General features: G+C 46.2%; 2 protein-coding genes and 1 long non-coding RNA gene across 4 annotated transcripts in view; 1 reads left to right on the top strand and 2 right to left on the bottom strand.

Annotated features, from left to right (window-relative positions):
- The window catches only part of ABCC4 (ATP binding cassette subfamily C member 4 (PEL blood group)), a 160,152-nt gene extending 156,392 nt beyond the window's left edge, over positions 1-3,760 (bottom strand). The window contains exon 1 of one of the 2 annotated variants that reach the window (XM_081198255.1): positions 3,503-3,760. Coding sequence is in view for 1 of the 2 variants with exons in the window: in XM_081198254.1 (XP_081054380.1) it covers positions 1,528-1,604 (77 nt within the window). In the remaining variant the exon portion in view is untranslated. Of the gene's footprint in view, positions 1-1,527; positions 1,696-3,502 lie in introns of those variants that run through there. The other variant, XM_081198254.1, reaches the window with a different exon arrangement.
- The window catches only part of CLDN10 (claudin 10), a 102,548-nt gene continuing 81,322 nt past the window's right edge, over positions 1,868-23,093 (top strand). Inside the window, exon 1 of the mRNA XM_081198656.1 lies at positions 1,868-2,017. Coding sequence (XP_081054782.1) covers positions 1,996-2,017 — 22 coding nt within the window. The 5' untranslated portion in view covers positions 1,868-1,995. The remainder of the gene's footprint in view (positions 2,018-23,093) is intronic.
- On the bottom strand, positions 8,959-22,746 carry LOC308589478. The gene is made up of 2 exons (XR_014009303.1): positions 22,649-22,746; positions 8,959-9,173 (listed from the first exon to the last, which is right to left on the bottom strand). It is a non-coding gene; the product is annotated as an uncharacterized lncRNA (long non-coding RNA).

Genomic DNA, 23,093 nt, shown 5'->3' with positions numbered 1-23,093 from the left:
TAGGTTATTAGGAGCCCCAGAAGGCTGCTTTCTCTAACAGCGCCCCCCCCCCCTCAAAGAATTCAAAATTTGCCAGGCACCAGGCTCATTTTGCACCTGGCTATCGGCCACTTGTGACCAACTGATGATGCCTTGGTGCCAGGATGGTTGGTGCTGACATCGCCACCACCTGGAGGTGCATGACTGGGGAGCCTTGGATCTTGACCGTTTTCACGCACCAACAACAGCAGATCTTTTGTGAGATGGAAAGTAAACCTTTCTGATGTTTGGTTGCTGGAGTTACAAATATCCATCACTTGCATTAATTTCTGTAACGTGATGTGTCATGTTAAATTTATCGTCCTAGTTAAATTTTATCATCCTTGACTTCAGATCACATACAGTGGTGCCCCGCAAGACGAATGCCTCGCAAGACGGAAAACTCGTTAGACGAAAGAGTTTTCCGTTTTGGAGGTGCTTTGCAAAACGAATTTCCTATGGGCTTGCTTCGCAAGACGACAATGTCTTGCGAGTTCCTGCTGGTTTTTTCCCCTCCCCCCCTTTTTCTAAGCTGCTAAACCGCTTATCAGCTGATCCGATCAGCAGATAAGCCGCTAAAAGCCGCTAATAGCGCTAATCCGCTAATCCTTCAATGGGCTTGCTTCGCAAGACGAAAAAACTGCTAGATGAAGAGAATCACAGAACGGATTCTTTTCGTCTTGCGAGGCACCACTGTGTTTCTTCCTCGCTGTTCCTTACCCATTTATAATATAAAATGAATTCATGCACCTCTTTTAAACTCCCTGGTTAAAGTAAAAGCAGGCATTTAAGGTGCTTAAAAGAGGCGCATGAATTCAATTTTATTCGAGAAGCACTGCTTCATGTCGATGAGGAGATACACTACTGTATAGCGCAAATCCTTCCCAAGATTTGCGGCCTCGTGGCAGATACATTTGTCTATTTATCTAATTCATATCCCGCCATAGGATCCCGGGACGGTATACAGGCGGAATGGCGTTCTAAACACCCCACATCTTAACAGCGCGTGGGTTTTTATTACGGCACTCTGCACATGCCCAGGGGTACCATTGGCGCTGGTTCTCATCTTCCGCAACTGAAGCGGGGGGAGGATGCAAAAATAAAATCAACAATTAATTAAGGCAGAGGAGCAACTCGATCATTTGCTGGAATGAGAAGGGGAAGCAAGAAAAAAGAAGAAAAATCTTTCCCAAGATTTGCGGCCCGATGGCAGATTCATGTGTCTATTTATCTAAATTATATCCCGCCCTCCGCCCGAAGATCACAGGGCGGTATGCAGGCAGAATGGCGCTCTAAACACCCCGCATCTTAACAGCGCGTGGGTTTTCATTCCGGCACTCTGCACGTGTCCAGGGGTACCATTGGCCTTGGTTCTCATCTTCCGCAACTGAAGCGGGGGAGCATGCAAAAAAAAACCCCCACCACCAATTAATTTGCTGGAAAGAGAAGGGGAAAGGGGGTAAAAAAGTAAGAAAACACAACACGAAAGGGATCCCGCCGCCGACCTACCAGAAGAAAAGCCGCGAGCAGAAGTTGGCACCGCGCAAAGGGTTGCGCTTCTCGTCCCGGGAAGGCAGCGCCTCCATCGCGCGCCGGGGAAGGAGCGCAAGGCGCCGCAGTAGCCGCAGGCGACGCGGAACGGCCGGGACCCGGCAGCCCAGTGGCCCGGCAGCCGCGGCTTTGCCGGGAAAGAGCCTCCCCCGGCGAGGCAGGGCAGGACAGGACAGCCGCCGCCGCTTCCGGGAAACCCGACACCCTCGACCTGCAAGCCGCCCGGAGGGCCCTAGAGGGAGCTGCAGCCGCGCAGCGATCCGAAAGGAGGGGAAGGGAGGAGACAGGCAGGCGCGCGCCCGCCCGCGCGCTCCAAGATGTAATCGGTCTCCTTTCCGGTCCGCTTATCGCTGGCGGGGGATCCCGCTCCTGGGATCAGAATCCGAAGAGTCTTCCTTTGCACCAGCCACTAGCCGTAGCAATGAAATGAAATGTACGGAAGATAGAGGTAAAAACTCAACTACAGACAATCAAAAATCAAATAATAGATTTTATATATATTTAAGATAGAGGTAAAAACTCAACTCTAGACAATACCCCACTGGCCACTTAACTGCTCTCTTCTCCATCGGCTGGGGAGCTTTTTCTGGGACGCTTGCGGGGTATGATAGCACCCTTTGTCGTTTGAGCATCTTTATCAAAACGCTAACAGATATGCCTGCCTTTGATCAGTTGTGCTTCAAGGGAAGCTCACCAGTCCTCTGATTCTTTCATATTTTCCAGCCCAGATAGATGTTAACCAAAGGATCTCACCATAGTCATCTCCTTGCAGGAGCAAGGAAGCACAGGAGAACCAGTTGCACCATCTTGGATGGGATGGCTTTCAAAGAGGGCTAGACAATTGCATGGAGGAGAGGCCTATCAAAGGCAACTAGCCGTGATGGCTATGCTCAAAAGCACTTGCTGGAAGCCACAGACTCCCCCAACGTGTTTCACAAGGACCCCTCCCTTCCCTCTGACCCAGTACCTGAGGGTCGTCACGGCTCTCCAGGGATTTGGCCAGAACAAAGTACAGTGGTACCTCGGGTTACATACGCTTCAGGTTACATACGCTTCAGGTCACAGACTCCGCTAACCCAGAAATAGTACCTCGGGTTAAGAACTTTGCTTCAGGATGAGAACAGAAATCGCACAGCGGTGCCGCAGCGGCCCCATTAGCTAAAGTGGTGCTTCAGGTTAAGAACAGTTTTAGGTTAAGAACAGACCTCCAGAACGAATTAAGTACTTAACCATAGGTACCACTGTACAGTGGTACCTCTACTTACGGACGTGATCCGTTCCAGGGTGCCGCTTGCATCCCAAAAAGTCCGTATGTAGAGCGCCACTTCTGCGCATGCACGTGACTCGATAGAGTGCTCCTGCGCATGTGCGAAGCGGCAAACCCGGAAGTAAACACTTCCAGGTTTGCCGCGTTCATAACCTGAAAAAACGCAACGTAGCAAACGCAACTCGAGGTATGACTGTATATCAAGGGTCAGCAAACTTAGCGCACCTCGGGCCGGTGTCTCCAGCGCCAATCGCGCAGAGGGCGGGGGAGCGCGTGCCCATACGCGTGTGCACACGCTATTTCCAGAGCACTTCCGGGTTGGAGGAGCACTGGAAATAGCTTGTGCGCATGTGCACGGGCCTCCTCCAAGCCAGATGTGCACCAGAAATAAGGCTTGATCAGTTAATCAAGCTATTTCCCATGCTCCTCTGACCCAGAAGTGGGTAGCCACGCAGCGAAGTGCCGGTAAGAGCAGGCGGCAGGAGTCGCCGTGGGCCGGATAAACGAGTTTATATTGGGGAAAAGCTCCCTCCTGCAAAGAAAACGGAGCAATCAGCAGGCGCCTGGCTCCCAGCCATGTTAGTACCAGTCTGGCGCATGAGGATGGGGGACATGGGATGTAAGCATTCCGATAGTATAGGGCACTCAAATGGCATTTCCACCTACCTGAACTCTGAGCCTTTCCCCCCTTGTTCTGGTCTGCCTCTCTCCTAAGGAAGATGCAAGCTCTTGCCGGAAGCCACTGGTGGGGAGAGTGTTCCTGTGATTCCCAAATGTTTCAGACACATCTTTTCGTTCCTTTAGCTGCTTGATATAATTGTAGCATGGCAGAGTTGGAAGGGATCCCAATGGTCATCTAGTCCAACCCCTGGTGATGCAAGGATCCTGCCCACAGCCAGCCCTGGCTGGGCTCCAAACTCCAGCCTTCTGGTTACCATTTCAATTCTGCATGGTGTGGAAAAAGGGGAGAGAGAAATGTGTTGCTTACACTCTCGTAACACTGATATGAGATCCACACCATGCAGCTTTTTCACTAAGCCAATCCTAAAGGGCTGTCACATGGAGAATGGAGCAAGCTTGTTTTCTCCTGCTCCAGAGGCCCTTAGGCCCTGCAGCAGTGACTCTCCTTCCTTGGAGGTTTTTAAGCAGCGCTTGGATGGCCATCGGCCATGGATCATCTAGTTGAGATTCCTGCCTTGCAGGGGGTTGGACTAGATGACCCATGGGGTCCCAACGCTACAATTCTATGATGCTGTGTTTTAAAGAGCATCCAATGTGCCTTTAAAGCACATCACTTCCCCCAAAATGATTCATGCCAGATGGAAACCCAGCCAGATGGGCGGGGTACAAATAATAAATTACTATTACTATTGTTCTTGGGAGAAAAGCAGTGACAAACCTAGACAGCATCTTAAAAAGCAGAGACATCACCTTGCCAACAAAGGTCCGTCTGGTTAAAGCTATGGTTTTCCCAGTAGTGATGTATGGAAGTGAGAGCTGGACCATAAAGAAGGCTGATCGCCAAAGAATCGATGCTTTTGAATTCCGGTGCTGGAGGAGACTCTTGAGAGTCCCATGGACTGCAAGAAGATCAAACCTCTCCATTCTGAAGGAAATCAGCCCTGAGTGCTCACTGGAAGGACGGATCATGAAGCTGAGGCTCCAATACTTTGGCCACCTCATGAGAAGAGAAGACTCCCTGGAAAAGACCCTGATGTTGGGAAAGATGGAGGGCACAAGGAGAAGGGGACAACAGAGGACGAGATGGTTGGACAGTGTTCTCGAAGCTACCAGCATGAGTTTGACCAAACTGTGGGAGGCAGTGGAAGACAGGAGTGCCTGGCGTGCTCTGGCCCATGGGGTCACGAAGAGTTGGACACGACTAAACAACAACAACATTACTATTGTGGCTTCCCTCTCATAGACCTACAATCCCCAGAACCCCTAACAAACTACAATTCTCAGGATCATTTTGGGTGAAGACATCTGGTTTTTAGAACAGAGATGGAGAACCTGCAGTTTGCTCACCTCCATTTCCTAGGAACCAGGAATACGGTATGGTTACAGGGAGGAGCATGTATAAAATATTGAATGTACAGTGGTACCTCAGGTTACATACGCTTCAGGTTACAGATTCTGCTATAGCTATATCCTACACCTCTTTATGGACGCAGGTGGCGCTGTGGGTTAAACCACAGAGCCTAGGACTTGCCGATCAGAAGGTCGGCGGTTCGAATCCCTGCGACGGGGTGAGCTCCCATTGCTCGGTCCCTGCTCCTGCCAACCTAGCAGTTTGAAAGCACGTCAAAGTGCAAGTAGATAAACAGGTACCGATCCAGTGGGAAGGTAAACGGCGTTTCCGTGTGCTGCTCTGGTTCGCCAAAAGCGGCTTAGTCATGCTGGCCACATGACCAGGAAGCTGTACGCCGGCTCCCTCGGCCAGTAAAGCGAGATAAGTGCCGCAACCCCAGAGTCATCTGCGACTGGACCTAATGGACAGGGGTTCCTTTACCTTTACCTTACAACTCTTTATACCATTCTTCCATTTTATATTCCTCTTGCCCCTTCCAATGTGTTCTATTGTGTTTTATGTGCTCTGTTTTCTTCCTACTTTCTCAATCGGTTATTGACCTTAATAATATAGATCTATATATCCTCTGGGTTTACATTGTGATTCACAGTGATGGGGGGCAGCTTGCTCCTGAGAAAGCATGGATCAAACTGGGCTGCGACGGTCCCCAGGCCAGGGATTGTTGCAAAGTCAGGCTTTCTGGTGCAGAAAAAACAGCCCAGGGTGCTTGTTGTTAAAGGATTATTTGGTGCTCTGGTTCAATGAAGCTGCTTTTACACACTCACAAAATCGGGACTCGGTACAATTTGGGACTTGGAATGGAGAAATGAGCTTGGAAGTGTTTGGCAATGCTTGAAGCAACTCATCAAGAAAATAAAAGGATTGCTGGTTAAGTAGCCAGCATCATCTAAGCTCCTTGCAAACTTTGTGCAAGCAATTGGGGAGTCGTGCTCAGTTACCTGGATGCAACAGCAATTAGCAAGGTCCCGTTTGCAATATCTAAACGACCGGCTTGCAATATTAAGCCCCCTTAGCCAGTGTTCGTAGGGCTGGATGAAAACATTTTAAGTGTGTTTTAAGTGCAATATGCAATGTGACACTAGATGGCAATGGTGAGCCTCATGGAAAATTCAATGTCTTTTTAAAAAACACTTTTTTAAAAAGCATTTTCAGAGCGGGTTTTTTATATATATGTGTGTAGATTCCATCTGGGAACTCGAGGCCGTTTTGGGGGGAAATCAGCAGTTCCATCCAGCCACTGTGACAAAAATTAGGCAATGTGCAAACGATGTGCACGTCCAGACTTCAAGCAGTGTTGAAAACACAGTGAGGTATGTTAAGAAAGCCTGGTCACTGTTTTGTTGCGGGGGGGGGGGTGTGTGCAAAGCTGATGGAACGGCTGTTACTGAGAAACTATTGGAGAGTTTTATTTGACTTTCAGAGGGCATGAGTGTGTGTGTGTGTGTGTGTGTGTGTGTAAGCATAGGGACGCGGGTGGCACAAACAAAGAATTTTTTTTAAAAAAACCTAAGGCACATGAGTCAGCAGAATCATAAGATGGTCGAGAGCAAAATCAGACAAGAGCAAAGCATGTAGGAAGAACAGCTGAGCGACTTTTCAATGCCAAAAAGAGCATCGTTGCCAAGAGTGGTGCACGGACGAGAGAAAATAAACAGGAGCTAGCATCTCCCTGATAAAATTTATCTGTGTGGTAGAAGTAGATTAGAAACTCTTTTTTCAGGACACGTCCTCGTTTGCATGGGTCTGTAAAATGAGAGTCGTCATAGCCATCCATAGTTAAAAGCAGAAGTCTTTTCTGCTCTGCAAAATATGGCAACGCAACTCATGGCAGAATCGTTTTTATCAAATGGATCCTAAAATAACCTGAGAACAGCCGTACTGATCTCGGAGCAGGAAAGGGCCCCAGAGAGTTATCACGCCCCTGATATTTCTCCAAATACAGTGGTAACCTCGGGTTACATACGCTTCAGGTTACATACACTTCAGATTACAGACTCTGCTAACCCAGAAATAGTGCTTCAGGTTAAGAACTTTGCTTCAGGATGAGAACAGAAATTGTGCTCCTGCGGCGTGGCGGCAGCAGGAGGCCCCATTAGCTAAAGTTGTGCTTCAGGTTAAGAACAGTTTCAATTTAAGTACGGACCTCCGGAACGAATTAAGTACTTAACCTGAGGTACCACTGTAATTTGAATTTGAAATGTTTATATTTTAATGTTCTGCCGTTGGTTCCGTAAACCTACTTTGGGATTAATTGCTATTTAAATTAGTAAATCATTTAAAAATGAGCACATGTCCTGCCCAATAATGAACCGTTTAATGGTGAGCATCAAGAAGCGCCCATAACCTTTGTAGGATGTTAAGGTAACCATTCATTGTATTATATTGTAAACAGCCCTGTGATCTTTGGATGAAGGATGGTATAGAAATAGTAATTATTATTATTATTATTATTATTATTATTATTATTATTATTATTACAGTGGTGCCCCGCAAGACGAACGCCTCGCAAGACGGAAAACCCGCTAGACGAAAGGGTTTTCCGTTTTGGAGGCGCTTCGCAAAACAAATTTCCCTATGGGCTTCCTTCGCAAGACGAAAGCCCATAGGGAAATCTCCGGGACAGCGGTGAAGCGCAGCACGTCTTCCCCACTGTCCTCGGACCTCCTCCGAAGGCTGGCGGTGGGGCGGAAAGCCCTTCTCCCCGCGCCAGCCTTCGGATGGCTGTCCTGAAGACTTGCGGTGGGAGGAGGGTTTTCCTTCCCACCGCCAACATTCAGAATGCTGTTCTGAATGTTGGCGGTGGGGAGGAAAAACCCTCCTCCCACCGCAAGCCCCGGGAACAGAGGAGAAGTGCTGCGCCCCTTCCCCTCTGTTCCCGTACCTGACCTGAAGGCTTGCGGTGGGGAGAAAAGCCTTTCTCCACACCGCCAGCCTGGCAAGCGGTTTCCATAGGAACGCATTAATTGATTTTCAATGCATTCCTATGGGAAACCGTGCTTCGCAAGACGAAAAACTCGCAAGAAGAAAAAACTTGCGGAACGAATTAATTTCGTCTTGCGAGGCACCACTGTATTATTATTCCTGCCCCAGACACCTGTATCAGCTAACAAACACAGTGGCAGGGAGCAGTATAGAAGCTCATTTTTGCTGAGGCTGCTCAAGGGCTGGTACAGTTGAGACTTTTGACCAACCTGTAGATTTAAAGGCTCTGATGCCCCGACCCAATCCCATCCTCCCTATACCTCTCTCATCAGTAGCACCTTTTTCTGCTGGTGGCGAGGTAACTGCACTGCTTCCTAGCATCACCCTAGAGCCGCTGCAACTATCAACACCTGGGAATTATAAAGAAAGGTCAAAGAAATCCCCTGATTTTGGCTCCTTTCCAACACGTACACAATTGCACATCTCGAATTTGCAGCCCGTGTTTTTCATAGGAATCTGCATGTTTCAGCAATCGTCTGAGCACTTAACACGGATCCTTACAATATCTGGCAAGTACCTTGGCCTAAAGTGTTACTTGTAGGTAATGATACACCCAATTTATGAATTTACAACCACCCAATATAGTGATACGTTCTTTAAAAATATGTGTATTTGTTACTTTTGGAGCAGAATGCTTTTATATAGGAAATGGAGACTAGAATAAAAAGGAACAGGGAGTTTCAAAGCAAATAGAAGATTGCACAGTTTTCTTCAGCAAAGTAATGCTTGAAGCAACTCCAATGAGCAAGAGTACATACTTTTTTCAAACAAATCCTTTCTGTATTGGGTGTGAGTTGCTTCTGATCGGTACGTGGCAGCTGCTTTGTAATGCATGTTCTCCATCAGTAGGTGTCGCTGTAGTGCTGCTTACAAGGTAATAACACAACAGCACCACCCAGTGTCCAAAATCGAAACAGACCTACCATGAATTATAGCTGGTCTCGTATCACTGGTTTCCTTGCAAGAAGCTCTTTGTGCAACTTGCACGGTACACAACGTCTGCAGTAATTGAAAGCCCCTGCGGATACAAACAGCATTTGGGTCAGACTGTTTTTGTTTTTTGCTGTGCTAGATGTAGCAGGGCAAAGCTGTTCCCCTGCAAACTGAAGACCACATAGTGCATCCTAGTTACCTCTGTCTCTTCTCAAACTGGAAGTTGTTGGCCGCAATGAAGAACAGCCATGGCAGATGCCCAGCAGTTGCCAAGAATCCACTGTCTATTTTCCTTCTTCCTCCAGAATGCCATCTATTGCTTGCCATAATCTGTAAAGGAAATAGGAAATGTAATCATAGGCCACTCACAAGGGCATTACATGGGCACAATAACCTGTAACCCCCCTCCCCAAGACAGCCAGTGTGAAGACTATGAACACAAAACACACACAACCTCTGACAATCATTTGCCACTTAGAGAGCAATCCGATGACAAGATCCTCAGAGATGGAGACTTTAGGCTCAGTTGGCATTAAGTCCCCAACCCTGACTCTGCCAAAAGACATGCCAGCGTAATTTGCTTAGCCAGCTGAGGATCAGAGCAGGGGGGACTTAGGCTGGATCCTAAGCTTGCTCGGATTTTGTTTTTTAAAAAGTTTTTATTTATACTTTTCAAGTTTATACATTTATTAGCTTTACAATCAATCTTACATTTCAAGGTTTGACTTCCTTCCCCTCTTTCTGCGGTTCCTCAAATTTATTTTTTAATATCTTCTGCATATCCAAATTCATTTCATTTGCTCATTTAATTATCTACTTTGAATATATACTCTTACGAAACTGCAGGTTATTACAATAATCCTGCTAATGTTTTGATCTGTTTGCAGTTTATCTATAAATATTCAATAAACCTTTTCCATTCTTTTATAAAGTTTCCTATCTTGATTTCTTATTCTTCAGGTAAGTTTCGCCATTTCTGCATATTCCATAAGCCTGCTCAGATTGGTCATGTGACCTGGCAACCCGGCTTAAAACACTATTTTGTTTTTCCCTCTTGCCAGGCAGAGCAGTGTACTTTACACTGGCGTAACTTACAGTGGCTTCCTCTATGCCAGCTTCTCGTGCATAGAATTGTTCCCTTGGGAAGTAAAGTTTCTTACAGTTTTTTATAAAACTCCAATATACCCTTTGCTGTTGGCATTCTATTGTGCATAACACTGGGCTCTGGAATCCAGCCTTTTAAATGTTTTGAGAGGCTTCTTTTGTGGCCGTTGTTAATCCTAAGGGTTTAATATTTCCTTATAGGAAGGGCCAGCCTTTGTCGGAAGGCGCACCCAAAACATGCAGGCGGTGTCCTTAATAGCTTTTTGTCTGAATACTCTTGGCAGGGCAAGGCTGAACGGAGCGAAAGATGCAAACTCTGCCGTCACCATGGCTCAGCAACATTGTTACAGTGGTACCTCAGGTTACATATGCTTCAGGTTACATACGCTTCAGGTTACAGACTCCGCTAACCCAGAAATAGTGCTTCAGGTTAAGAACTTTGCTTCAGGATGAGAACAGAAATTGTGCTCCGGCGGTGCAGCGGCAGCAGGAGGCCCCATTAGCTAAAGTGGTGCTTCAGGTTAAGAACAGTTTCAGGTTAAGTACAGACCTCCGGAACGAATTAAGTACCTAACCCGAGGTACCACTGTAGTTAACACTTAGCAATTTCAGATATCTGTCAGTCATGAAACGAAGACGTCTGTGCAATGGGCTGTTTGCTTGTGAGTGAATGCAGTTTTCACCACAGATGTGACCAGTCAAATCAAACACAGCCGACCAACCAAATATGATAGATTTTCCATTTATGCTGCCTTATGGGTGTAGGCGGGGCGGGGGCAGCTGTGTCCCCCCCAAATCAGGTAAATAAATAAAAATACTTAACTAAAAGTAGAAATAATCAGAATATTTGAAACTGAAATGCTCGCTGAGGTCACTTGGATGATGTTGTGGCACATTCTAGTGATGCAACTGGCAACCCAACTGAGTGATAGGCGTGGCAAACTGACCTATCGCATGGCAGGTTGCTCGGTTCTGGAACAGGACAGGTGTTTGTCCTGCCCCCCCCATCCTGGCTACGCCCATCTGCTGCCTACCTGTGACATGGCGGGTCAACACAGATGACGGCTGGTGGCTTCAGTTCAGTTTGGTGAATCCCAAGCTGTATGCTCTCCTATTGTGTGCCGAACAATATCAGAAGTGAACTTTTGACTCTGCTACCCTCGTGCCTTAGAGAGATTACATTTTTGCCTGCATTTCTCACCTTGTGCCTACAAGCGTGACCGGTTTTGTGTCCGAATTGCGTGGGGAAATCTCTCTCCCATGCTCAGATTTAGCGATGATAAGAGAAGTGCTGACAGGTGGTCACAGCCAATTAAAGGCTTCATTGCGCTTAGAGGCTAACCTCCCCTCTGTCGAATTACAGATTTGGCGTAGGACATTTAAATACTGGCTTCACCTAAATTTAAACCCCACTGGCCTACTACCCTTAGTATCGCAAGATTGTCATGAGAGCGCTTGGACTAAAATTGTCAACCAAAAGCTTTACTTTTCTGATTTGTCACCACAACAGTTACTAACACTGGGCTTCAGTAAAGCAAATAATTTACAGTGGTACCTCGGGTTACATATGCTTCAGGTTACAACTGCTTCAGGTTACAGACTCCTCTAACCCAGAAATAGTGCCTCGGGTTAAGAACTTTGCTTCAGGATGAGAACAGAAATTGTGTTCCGGTGGCGCAACAGCAGCAGGAGGCCCCATTAGCTAAAGTGGTGCTTCAGGTTAAGAACAGTTTCAGGTTAAGAATGGACCTCCAGAATGAATTAAGTACTTAACCCGAGGTACCACTGTACTTATAGGGACGCAGGTGGCGCTGTGGGTTAAACCACAGAGCCTAGGACTTGCTGATCAGAAGGTTGGCGGTTCGAATCCCCGCGACGGGGTGAGCTCCCGTTGCTCGGTCCCTGCTCCTGCCAACCTAGCAGTTCGGAAGCATGTCAAAGTGCAAGTAGATAAATAGGTACCACTCCAGCGGGAAGGTAAACGGCGTTTCTGTGCACTGCTCTGGTTCGCCAGAAGCGGCTTTGTCATGCTGGCCACATGACCCAGAAGCTGTACGCCGGCACCCTCGGCCAATAAAGCGAGATGAGCGCCGCAACCCCAGAGTCGGTCACGACTGGACCTAATGGTCAGGGGTCCCTTTACCTTTACCTTTTACCAATGTACTTAGACAGCACCTATATGATATCGAGCAGCAGAATAATCCAAAATACAGGCGCTCTTTCACTTTCGCAAGATTGCATAAGCTGCCTTCAGCTGGACTTGAGGGTCGATTTCAAAAAAATCCACTGGAAAAACAGTTACCGCATGTCCATGTGAAGATGGCAGTATTGAGTCAGTGGCTCATGTGTTTCTGGCTTGCACTCTTTATAAAGATTTGAGGAGTGAGTTTGTTACCCCTCTATTACTGTCCATGCTGGGTTGCTCAACCATTGCTTCTGTGTCCTTTCTTTTAGCAAATCAAGATGATTCGATGACAGCAAAACCTGCAAGGTTTTTAGCGGGGGCAATTAGAATAAGATCTATTATTTGATTATTGATGTAAACCTCCAAAATGTAGTTTAGTTTTTACTGCTATCTTCAGTACACTTTCTTTTATTTTATTGTGTGACTAGTAGCTGATGCAAATAAAGATTCTTCTTCTTCATCATCATCATCTTCTGTTAAAAGGCTGAACAGAAGCAGGTTAGAGAACATTATGGAGGCTTCCAGTTCCATTGGGGCTGCCGGTTTGTTGCTAGGGTATAAAGTGCCAACTTTCCAGCTGCTGTAATTGCAATGTAAATATTTGCTTTTTGCAGTGAAGGGATGGTGTCATGAACATTCCTATGGCTTTAATCGCTTGGGGGGGTGACCTGTTGCTGACTACAGACATATCACAGGCCCTACATTGCACGGGATGTTAGGGAAGGATAGCATCTCTGGTGGGACAACACATATTGCATCTTCTGGGGTAGTCTGTCTACCTTTGGTCCCCACCCTGCACTCAGATCTCACCTGTGACTCCTAGAAGCTGTCAGCATGTGACACCGGCTGCACCCTGGGAAACGGCTTCGACTGGCCGGCCAAACCAGGAGTGGGTAGCTGATGGGTCTCAAAACTTCAGTGAGTTAAGGACCTTCCCCTGCATTCAAAGACAGGCTCCGGAGAATTGAGCAGACAAGACTAATAGTAGGTCTAACGATCAAGAAGGTAGCTTCTACACGTTCCATAGAGGGAAGTGAAGGTTCATCAACCTGGGAAGGTAGCCCATCTTCTTGTTGTTGTTTAGTTGTTTAGTCGTGTCTGACTCTTCATGACCCCATGGACCAAAGCACGCCAGGCACTCCTGTCTTCCACTGCCTCCCGCAGTTTGGTCAAACTCATGCTGGTAGCTTTGAGAACACTGTCCAACCATCTTGTCCTCTGTCGTCCCCTTCTCCTTGTGCCCTCAGTCTTTCCCAACATCAGGGTCTTTTCCAGGGAGTTATGAGAAGAGAAAATTCCCTGTAAAAGACCCTGATGTTGGGAAAGACTGAAGTGGCCAAAGTATTGGAGCCTCAGCTTCAGGATCTGTCCTTCAAGTGAGCACTCAGGGCTGATTTCCTTAAGAATGGATAGGTTTGATCTTCTTGCAGTCCGCGGGACTCTCAAGAGTCTCCTCCAGCACCATAATTCAAACGCATCAGCCTTCTTTATGGTCCAGCTCTCACTACCATACATTACTACTGGGAAAACCATAGCTTTAACTATATGGACCTTTGTTGGCAAGGTGATGTCTCTGCTTTTTTAAGATGCTGTCTAGGTTTGTCATTGCTTTTCTCCAAAGAAGCAGGCGTCTTTTAATTTCGTGACTGCTGTCACCATCTGCAGTGATCATGGAGCCCAAGAAAGTAAAATCTCTCACTGCCTCCATTTCTTCCCCTTCTATTTGCCAGGAGGTGATGGGACCAGTGGCCATGATCTTAAGTTTTTTTGATGTTGAACTTCAGCCCATATTTTGTGCTCTCCTCTTTCACCCTCATTAAGAGGTTCTTTAATTCCTCCTCACTTTCTGCCATCAAAGTTGTGTCATCTGCATATCTGAGGTTGTTGATATTTCTTTCGGCAATCTTAATTCCGGCTTGGGATTCATCCAGTCCAGCCTTTCGCATGATGAGTTCTGCATATGAGTTAAATAACCAGGGAGACAATATACAGCCTTGTTGTACTCCTTTCCCAATTTTGAACCAATCGGTTGTTCCACATAACTCTGACCCTAAACCTCTGCTGCCTCATGGGACATCTTTGGGAGAAGAACTGGCTAAAGAGTAAACCCTACATAAACCAAGAGAAGAGTCCCTAAGGCAGTTGGGTGGCATCTTGTAGATCTCCTACCAGCAACTCCAGCCGCACTGGTGCCAAACATGTTGCTCTGCTTTCCTATGGACCACATCAATGAGGCCGAAAGGGGGTCTTCTCATCTGTGCAGCCTAGAACCTCCATACACAATGCCCAGGCTTACACCCAAGGCAGGTCACTGCTAACACAGCTGTTTGACTTTATCTCCGGAGATGGACTCAATTGTTTCTCGAGTCTGCTCTTTTGAGGAAGCAGGTTTGCTGTGCAAGACCTCCCAATCTACTGTGATTTCACAGCCTGAATTTGGCAGGATGCGATTGAATCTCAGCCGAAAATAGCAACAGCCTGGAAATGCCCCTGTATCATTCAGGTAAATGGTTCACGTGAAGTTATCAAATTGTGTAACCCCCTGGTAGTGTGTGGCCTGCCGCAGTTCTGAGGAATCCAAAATGAAAGGTTGATCTGAGCAGAACCGAAGGTAACCAATATTAATCCCTAGAAGCACACATCTTTTTGATGTGCAGTGGATGGCTTCATAACAGTTCAAGTACGATTATATCAGGAAGGAAAACCCAAAGGAAAGCAATTAAGTTGGCATTGGATCGTTGAGAGTATTATTCTGCAGAAAACAATACCTTCAAAATGTTCCTACACTTCAGCCATCTTTTTAAAATCACCTCTTTGAGATTGTTGATCTTAATCTCGTAGAACCCTCTAAATCTTCTCGTATGCCACCTCTTAATTATTTTGAGTATTAAAATGAAAGATGTTAACTATGAAAGGATATGTTACAGGTTGGCTAATCCAGGAATCGTTCTAATACTTGCTCTCTCTCTCTCTCAAACACACAGAACTTGTAAAAATGCAAAATTATTGGGCATTGTCAGATAGCTGTTGCGGTTGCTCGAGAGTAACCAGGCAGGACTCTAAACCTGTGTTTTACAGGTTTTATTTTGGTGCAAACTATTTACAGTGAAGAGCTCCAAAGCTCATGTCTGGCTCAATCGCTAGCAGAATCCAGGACCTCCCCCAACATAAGAGTTTTGTTACCCCCCAACCTTCTCCTTTCCTCTTTGCACCTTAGGCTACTGTGCAGGATCTGCAATGGCAAGGGCGTGTTTCCCTCCTGTCCGGCTTGCCCAGGAGCGGTGTTAAGGCTCACACCAGCATCCTCTGTTCCTTGCTCCTCTTCCCCACTAGAGGTGGGACTTTCCTCCTCCCCGGGAGAGGAACTGCTTCCCAAGATTTTAGGAGGCTCCATGTAACACAACTGCCCTTCTATTCCTCGCCTCTGAGCCGATGGCAGTTCCCTGACAGGCATGCTAGAGTCAGTGCTTACAAGGCTCTGTCTCTGTTCTTCACTTCTCTGCTCAAAGTCTGAGCTACAGCTCATCCTCATTTGGGCTGGGTGTTCATCAGTATGCGGATGATACCAAGCTCTACCTTTCTTTCAAATCAGAACCAGTGAAGGCGGTGACAGTCCTGTGTGAGTGTCTGGAGGCGGTTGGAGGATGGATGGCGGCAAACAGATTGAGATTGAATCCTGACAAGACAGAAGTACTGTTTCTGGGGGACAGGAGGCGGGCAGGTGTGGGGGATTCCCTGGTCCTGAATGGGGTAACCGTGCCCCTGAAGGACCAGGTGCGCAGCCTGGGAGTCATTTTGGACTCACAGCTGTCCATGGAGGCACAGGTTAAATCTGTGTCCAGGGCAGCTGTGTACCAGCTCCATCTGGTACGTAGGCTGAGACCCTATCTGCCCGCGGACTGTCTCGCCAGAGTGGTGCATGCTCTGGTTATCTCCCACTTGGACTACTGCAATGTGCTCTACGTGGGGCTACCTTTGAAGGTGACCCGGAAACTACAACTAATCCAGAATGCAGCAGCCAGACTGGTGACTGGGAACGGCCGCCGAGACCATATAACACCGGTCTTGAAAGACCTACATTGGCTCCCAGTACGTTTCCGAGCACAATTCAAAGTGTTGGTGCTGACCTTTAAAGCCCTAAACGGCCTCGGTCCAGTATACCTGAAGGAGCGTCTCCACCTCCATCGTTCTACCCGGACACTGAGGTCCAGCGCCAAGGGCCTTCTGGCAGTTCCCTCACTGCGAGAAGCCAAGTTACAGGGAACCAGGCAGAGGGCCTTCTCGGTAGTGGCGCCCTCCCTGTGGAACACCCTCCCACCAGATGTCAAAGAGAACAACAACTACCAGACTTTTAGAAGACATCTGAAGGCAGCCCTGTTTAGGGAAGCTTTTAATGTTTGATGTATCATAGTATTTTAATATTCTTTTGGAAGCTGCCCAGAGTGGCTGGGGAAACCCAGCCAGATGGGCGGGGTATAAATATCATGGAACTTTGGAGTGTCAGGCATAGCCCTACTGGCTTTAGCCCAAACGTAGCAGAGTTTTCCTGCACAGCGAGGAAGCTAGTTGCGGCGGTAATGACTAGTCAGCTAGACTCAGAATAACTATTTACAGGATTTATTAAAAGGAAAAAATAAAACCAGCAGAGTTTCTGCATACAAATAAAAGCAAAATAAATCCTTCCTTCCTTTCTCTCTCTCTCATAACCATACACAGCACTTCTAACTCCTAACACACCTCACATCAAACTGTGCTAGCAATCCCTAGATAACAGAGTTGAGTGCTGCTCGTTAACCAATCAGAGTGAGTAGTTTTCTAGGTCAAGCAGACCTGGGCTTTCTGCCAAGAGTAAATTGACACCAGCTGGAGTTAATTGGTGAAGCTAGAATCTGCAAGTTTCCCACGAGAACCAATTAACAGAAACTGAAACCGAAACTGAACACCCCCTCACAGATTCTGCTGAACAATTAACTCCAAATACACCTATGTAGGAGATCATTTTTCCAGCAAACCTAAACCCTTGCACATTCGCTTGTTCTTTATCTTTGCCAATGGTTTAGTTAGTACATCTGCTACATTTTCTTCACTTGACACATAAGTACAGGTGATTACATTGTCTTGTACACAGCAACGTACATTTTGGTATTTTACAGAGATATGTTTGGAACGCGATTTGAAACCCTCTGTTTTACTTAAGGTTATACAAGCTTGATTATCAATGTAAACTTGCACTGGTTCTCCACAATTTACATTTAAATCTGTTAACAAATGCTTGAAATAAATCACCTCGTTGCACAATTCACTCAATGCAGCATACTCTGATTCTGTTGATGACACACTTACAACGTCTTGCTTGCGTGACCGCCAGCTGATTAAAGCTCCACCGACCATTATGACTAGTCCTGTGACAGATTTTCTATCTGGCAAATTTCCCCAGTCACTATCACAGTAGCAACTCAACATTTCATCCTCTGAAGAATTTAATTGTAACATATAGCCAATTGTCTGTTTGAGATACCTCAGAACTTGTTTTACCCCTTTCCAGGCATTTAGTGTGGGTTTTGAGACCAATCTACTTAATATGCCTACTGCATAGCTAATATCAGGTCTGGACCACTGTGCTATATACAATAAACTTCCAATTACAGAGTGATATACATCAGGATGTTCAAATTCAGGACTCTCATCTATATGAAGTGTTTTTATGAAACCTGGATCCATAGGCACCGCTGCCCCTTTGCAATCCTGCATCCTGTATGTAGTCAGTAGTTGTTTAACTTTGTTCTGCTGACTAATTAGGCAGCTGCCATCTTGGGCCCAGCACACTTCCAACCCTAGATATGTCCTAACCGGGCCTAAGTCCTTCACTTTGAACTTACTGGACAATTGCTTGGCAAACCTTTTAGTTTGTTTATCTGTTTTGCAGGCATACAAAACATCATCTACATAAATCAGACAAAACTCTTGGTCACTGCCTGTACCACGTACATAAACACAATTGTCAGCTGTACTCTGCTTGAAACCAAATGACACTAAGGCCTCATGGAAACATTTGTTCCAAGATCTTGCTGCCTGTTTGAGACCGTATAGAGCTTTGTTTAATTTCAACACTCTATTGGAACCTGTCTCATAACCAGGCGGTTCGGCTAGATACAGGTCTTCTGATATTGATGCATGTAAATATGCAGTCTGGATATCAAAATGGTTTAACAGGAGTTTTCTCTTTGCTCCAAGCGTTAAAATCAGCCTTACACTGTCCCCCTTAGCAGTAGGGGAAAAAGTCTCGTCATAATCTTTTCCAGGCCTCTGAGAGTATCCTTGAGCAACTAAACGAGCTTTGTATTTGTACTCTCCTGTCACCAGAGGTTTAAGTTTGTACACCCACCTGCAGCCTACAATCTTTGCCCCCTCAGGCGCTGCTACTGGTGTAAAAACCTTGTGCTCATTCAGAGAGGACATCTCTTCCTCCATTGCCTGTTTCCAGCGCTCTGCCTCCTCTTTTGGTAACTTTAACACCTCCTGAAAACTCTTGGGTTCTGCACTTACACTAAACACATTTGCAGTATCTGGGGAAAAACGCACTGGAGGCACTCCTTTGTTTTGTCTTTTAGATCTTCTGGGAGAAAATTTTTCTTCTGACCCACTTTCCTCCTCAGAACTGCGACCTCTCTTTTGTTGCTTAGCAACTGGTCTCTGGCTAACTTCACTTTCCTGAGAGCTCTTATCTGAACTTTCCTCCCCCTCAGACTCTGATTCTCTGTGTCTACCTTCAGAGTCATGAAGCTCCTGGGAAGGTTCAAACCAAACCTCAGTATTGGCATGTAGTCTCTCCCAGCCACTATGTTCACAAAAACTGGCATTCCTGGAGATCACAATGCCATTTGTCCCTTCAGCAAAGCGGAAACCTTTTCCCAGCTCCTGGTAACCCACAAACACTAACTGTTTGGTCTTAGGATCTCCCTTCTTTCTCATTTGTTTCGGAATTAATACCCAGGCTTTTGATCCAAACACGTGCAAATGGTCAATTTTAGGTTTTTTCTGAAACAATCTAAAGTACGGGGTTGTACCTATTGTTTGATGAAAGAGCCTATTTTGGAGATAACATGCGGTGAGCATGCTCTCCCCCCAATAAGACATGGGCAAATCAGCATCATCAAGCATGGCAAACATCATATCCTGTAAAGATCTGTTTTTTCGCTCTGCAACGCCATTCTCCTCTGGGGAAAAAACGTTCGTTTTTCTATGCCCAATGCCACGCTTTTGTAACCAATCTTTAAAAGCATTTGACATAAATTCGCCACCTCTGTCTGTCTGAATCCTTTTGAGTTTAACAGACAGAAATCTTTCCACAGATGCCACCCAGCCTTTAAACTTAGTGAACACGTCACCCTTATTCTTCATGGGAAAAACCCAGGAATAACGCGTGGCGTCATCCACAATCGTTAGTGAAAAACGCGATCCACCCCTGCTTACAGCAAATGGACCAATTACGTCCATGTGAACCAGCTGTAGCGGTGACTCACTAACTCTGTCACTTCTGGGGTAAGAGACTCTGTGGGTTTTAACCTTTTTACACACATTACAATCAAGGTACTTGTTACAACTCTTTAAATTACCCCCATCAGCCAATTCAGACATTTTTAGTACACTTTTCCAGCAAGCATGCCCCATTTTCCTATGCAATAAGTGCACACAGTTGTCATGTATAGCTTTGTTACCAGGCTGAGATTTACTGACTGCTGCTGCAACTTGAGATCCTGCTTTAAGCCAAAACAAGCCTCCCTCTGACTTAGCAGTGCCTAAAATCTCACCAGCCTTCTTAATAATGCAACTGTCTCCTTCAAAATACACTTTAAACCCAGCTTTTAGCAAACAATCTACAGACATCAGATTGCTCCTTAATGAAGGCACACAAAGTACATTTTGCAGGCATTCACGAAGACAAGGAACAAAAACTGCACCCCCCGAAATCACTTCGGATGTACTTCCGTCTGCTAGAGCCACCTGGCTGCGCTGTGCTGAGTTCTTGGAAACAAACAATTCATCTGAATTCACGATGTGGCGAGACGCTCCCGAATCGACCACCCAGACCGCTTGTTTCTCATCAGCAATCTTGACCTCGCCGGTCACCAGCTGAGCCGACTGTTTTTGTTTGAAGAATTTCTTTTTACGCTGCTGCTGCTGCTGATCTCGTCTCTGCTCCTGCACCGGCAACTGAGACTTGACCAACTCCGGACATTGTCGTTTTAGATGCGCTGAAGACCCACATCGGAAACAACGCCTAACAGCAAACGCTGACTCCTCACCAGTACGCTGCTCTTGCTTCACCTCTGGCACGGCATGAGAACTCCTTCCAAACCGCCCACCTGTAGAAGCCTCTGCAGCCACCGACCTTTCTTGCCTCTTCTGCCATTCTTCAATCAAACGCCCAGTAACGTAACTGACTGATAAATCATGCTCCTGCATGCCTTCTAGAGACAAAACTAAATTATCCCAGCTTTCCGGGAGAGAACTCAAAATAATAGCCACCTTCTCCTGCTGGTCTAATGCACAGTCTCTTTCCTGTAGCGCAGAAAACTTTAACTGTAAACTGTGTAGGTGTTCCTGCATTGTAACCCCAGGCTGTAACATTGCCTTGTACAATGCCTTGCGAATGAACAGCTTGGAAACCGCTGTCTCACGCACATGGAGTTCTTTAAGTGCTTGCCACACACCTCTAGCTGTCTTGATTCCCCTCACATACGGCAACTGGGAATCTTCCAGCCCCAAGACAATTGTGGCCCTTGCTCTTTGGTCTTTATCGAGGTCTTCATCATCAGGCTTCGTAGGAAACTTACTCACCACTTGCCAGAGACGATCCCTCTGCAGCACTGCCTGCATGCGTTCCGACCACAGCAAGTAATTGGAGTCATTCAGACGCTCAAAAGCCATCTGAACTGGTTGTGAGGCCATCTTGAGAGCGATGTCCCTGGAACCCGGAACCAGCTACTCACGACCACCGAGAGAGAAAACAGGAACCACAGCACCCAGCACTCACACGCTGCAGCTGTTGTCCTTGTGTCCGCTGCGTCACCAGCTCACCACGGTCAGGAACCAGCCAGGAACAACAACCTCTGGAACTACTGGAACCAACGCCGTTGATGCTGACACCACCGCAACTCAGGCTGGCAGTACAATGCCCATAACCTCATGGAACTTTGGAGTGTCAGGCATAGCCCTACTGGCTTTAGCCCAAACGTAGCAGAGTTTTCCTGCACAGCGAGGAAGCTAGTTGCGGCGGTAATGACTAGTCAGCTAGACTCAGAATAACTATTTACAGGATTTATTAAAAGGAAAAAATAAAACCAGCAGAGTTTCTGCATACAAATAAAAGCAAAATAAATCCTTCCTTCCTTTCTCTCTCTCTCATAACCATACACAGCACTTCTAACTCCTAACACACCTCACATCAAACTGTGCTAGCAATCCCTAGATAACAGAGTTGAGTGCTGCTCGTTAACCAATCAGAGTGAGTAGTTTTCTAGGTCAAGCAGACCTGGGCTTTCTGCCAAGAGTAAATTGACACCAGCTGGAGTTAATTGGTGAAGCTAGAATCTGCAAGTTTCCCACGAGAACCAATTAACAGAAACTGAAACCGAAACTGAACAAATAATAAATTATTATTATTATTATTATTATTATTATTATTATTATTATTATTATTATTATTATCCTCATGGGGAGAATGCAATTGCACGACAGAAATGTCCAAATGTGTCACCAGACTTCCTCACTAGGAGCATTAGGTTAAAACATCAGATTTTTTTAAAAAAGGAGGATTGCTCAACCTTCTCATGGACCAAGGGGTGGTCTAGCTAGGCCAACACAACTCTAATTCAGAGGCAGTTCGGGGTGGATCTACACACAGGGGGAAAGCCACTATAAGTCAGAAATTACATCACTATAACAAAAAGGGAAAAATAAACGCTATGTAAAACCTCATAGAAAAGTTTTCTGCTCTACAGCGCCTCCTGGTGTTGCATGCTTATAATGCATTCAATATGCTGGGGGGGGGGTTAACTAATGTAGCTGAGTCTCTAGTATGACTTTTAACAGGGGTGAATATAAACTAAACTGCTTTCTTGCTGTCATGTAATTCCAGGGTAGCTGCCCCCAGCTACTAGATATCTAGAGAAAGGCAGGCAGTATAATGGTTAGATCAGGGAAAGCCAACATGGTATTAACCAGATCCTATTAGCCCGGCCAGCATGGCTAATAGGGATGATGGAAGCTGAGAATTAAACAGCATCTAGAGCAGTGTTTCCCAAACAGGCCTCCAGCTGTTTTTGGACTACAGTTCCCATCATCCCTGACCACTGATCCTGCTAGCTAGGGATGATGGGAGTTGTAGTCCAAAACAGCTGGAGACCCAAGTTTGGGAGACACTGATCTAGCTAGGGTGCCACAAGGGCCACCTCTGGGTTTCACGAACACAGGAATAGATAGAACCGCAATATATCTTCAACTGATAGATTACCATTTTTGCTCACATGCTTTTGCCTTCCACTAGGGTAGATGGAGTACGTTGGCATGCTATGAAAGAAAGTGAATTTCTATCAGCTTTTCTAGACTGCGGCATAAAAGGCAAGAGGACCTTCTGAAGTCGAAAACAACATTTCTCGTTCCCAGAGGATGTGAAAGCTCCAATTCGACTGGCGCATGAAGAAAACGGGGAGACGATTCTCAGTGCGCGAGGAAGAATGCGCTGTGACATTTGGAGCGGTTGGAAAATTGGATCCAAATATTTGCAGATGCTTCCATCGTTACCAATGCAGGAATGTTTAATCTGTAAAACTGTAAAACTGGCCAAGTGGCAGTGGCTCCCTGCTGACCTAGGGAGAGAAAGAAGTTTTGACAAAGGAGTTCCCAGTACAATCACCTTTTGTAACTTAAAAGATAAAGAACTATTGAAGCATTAAAAC

This window comes from Podarcis bocagei, assembly GCF_964188305.1.
Source record: "Podarcis bocagei genome assembly, chromosome: 6".
In the NCBI taxonomy this organism is placed as follows: domain Eukaryota; kingdom Metazoa; phylum Chordata; class Lepidosauria; order Squamata; family Lacertidae; genus Podarcis; species Podarcis bocagei.
This window is presented reverse-complemented; position numbering and strand designations above follow the sequence as displayed.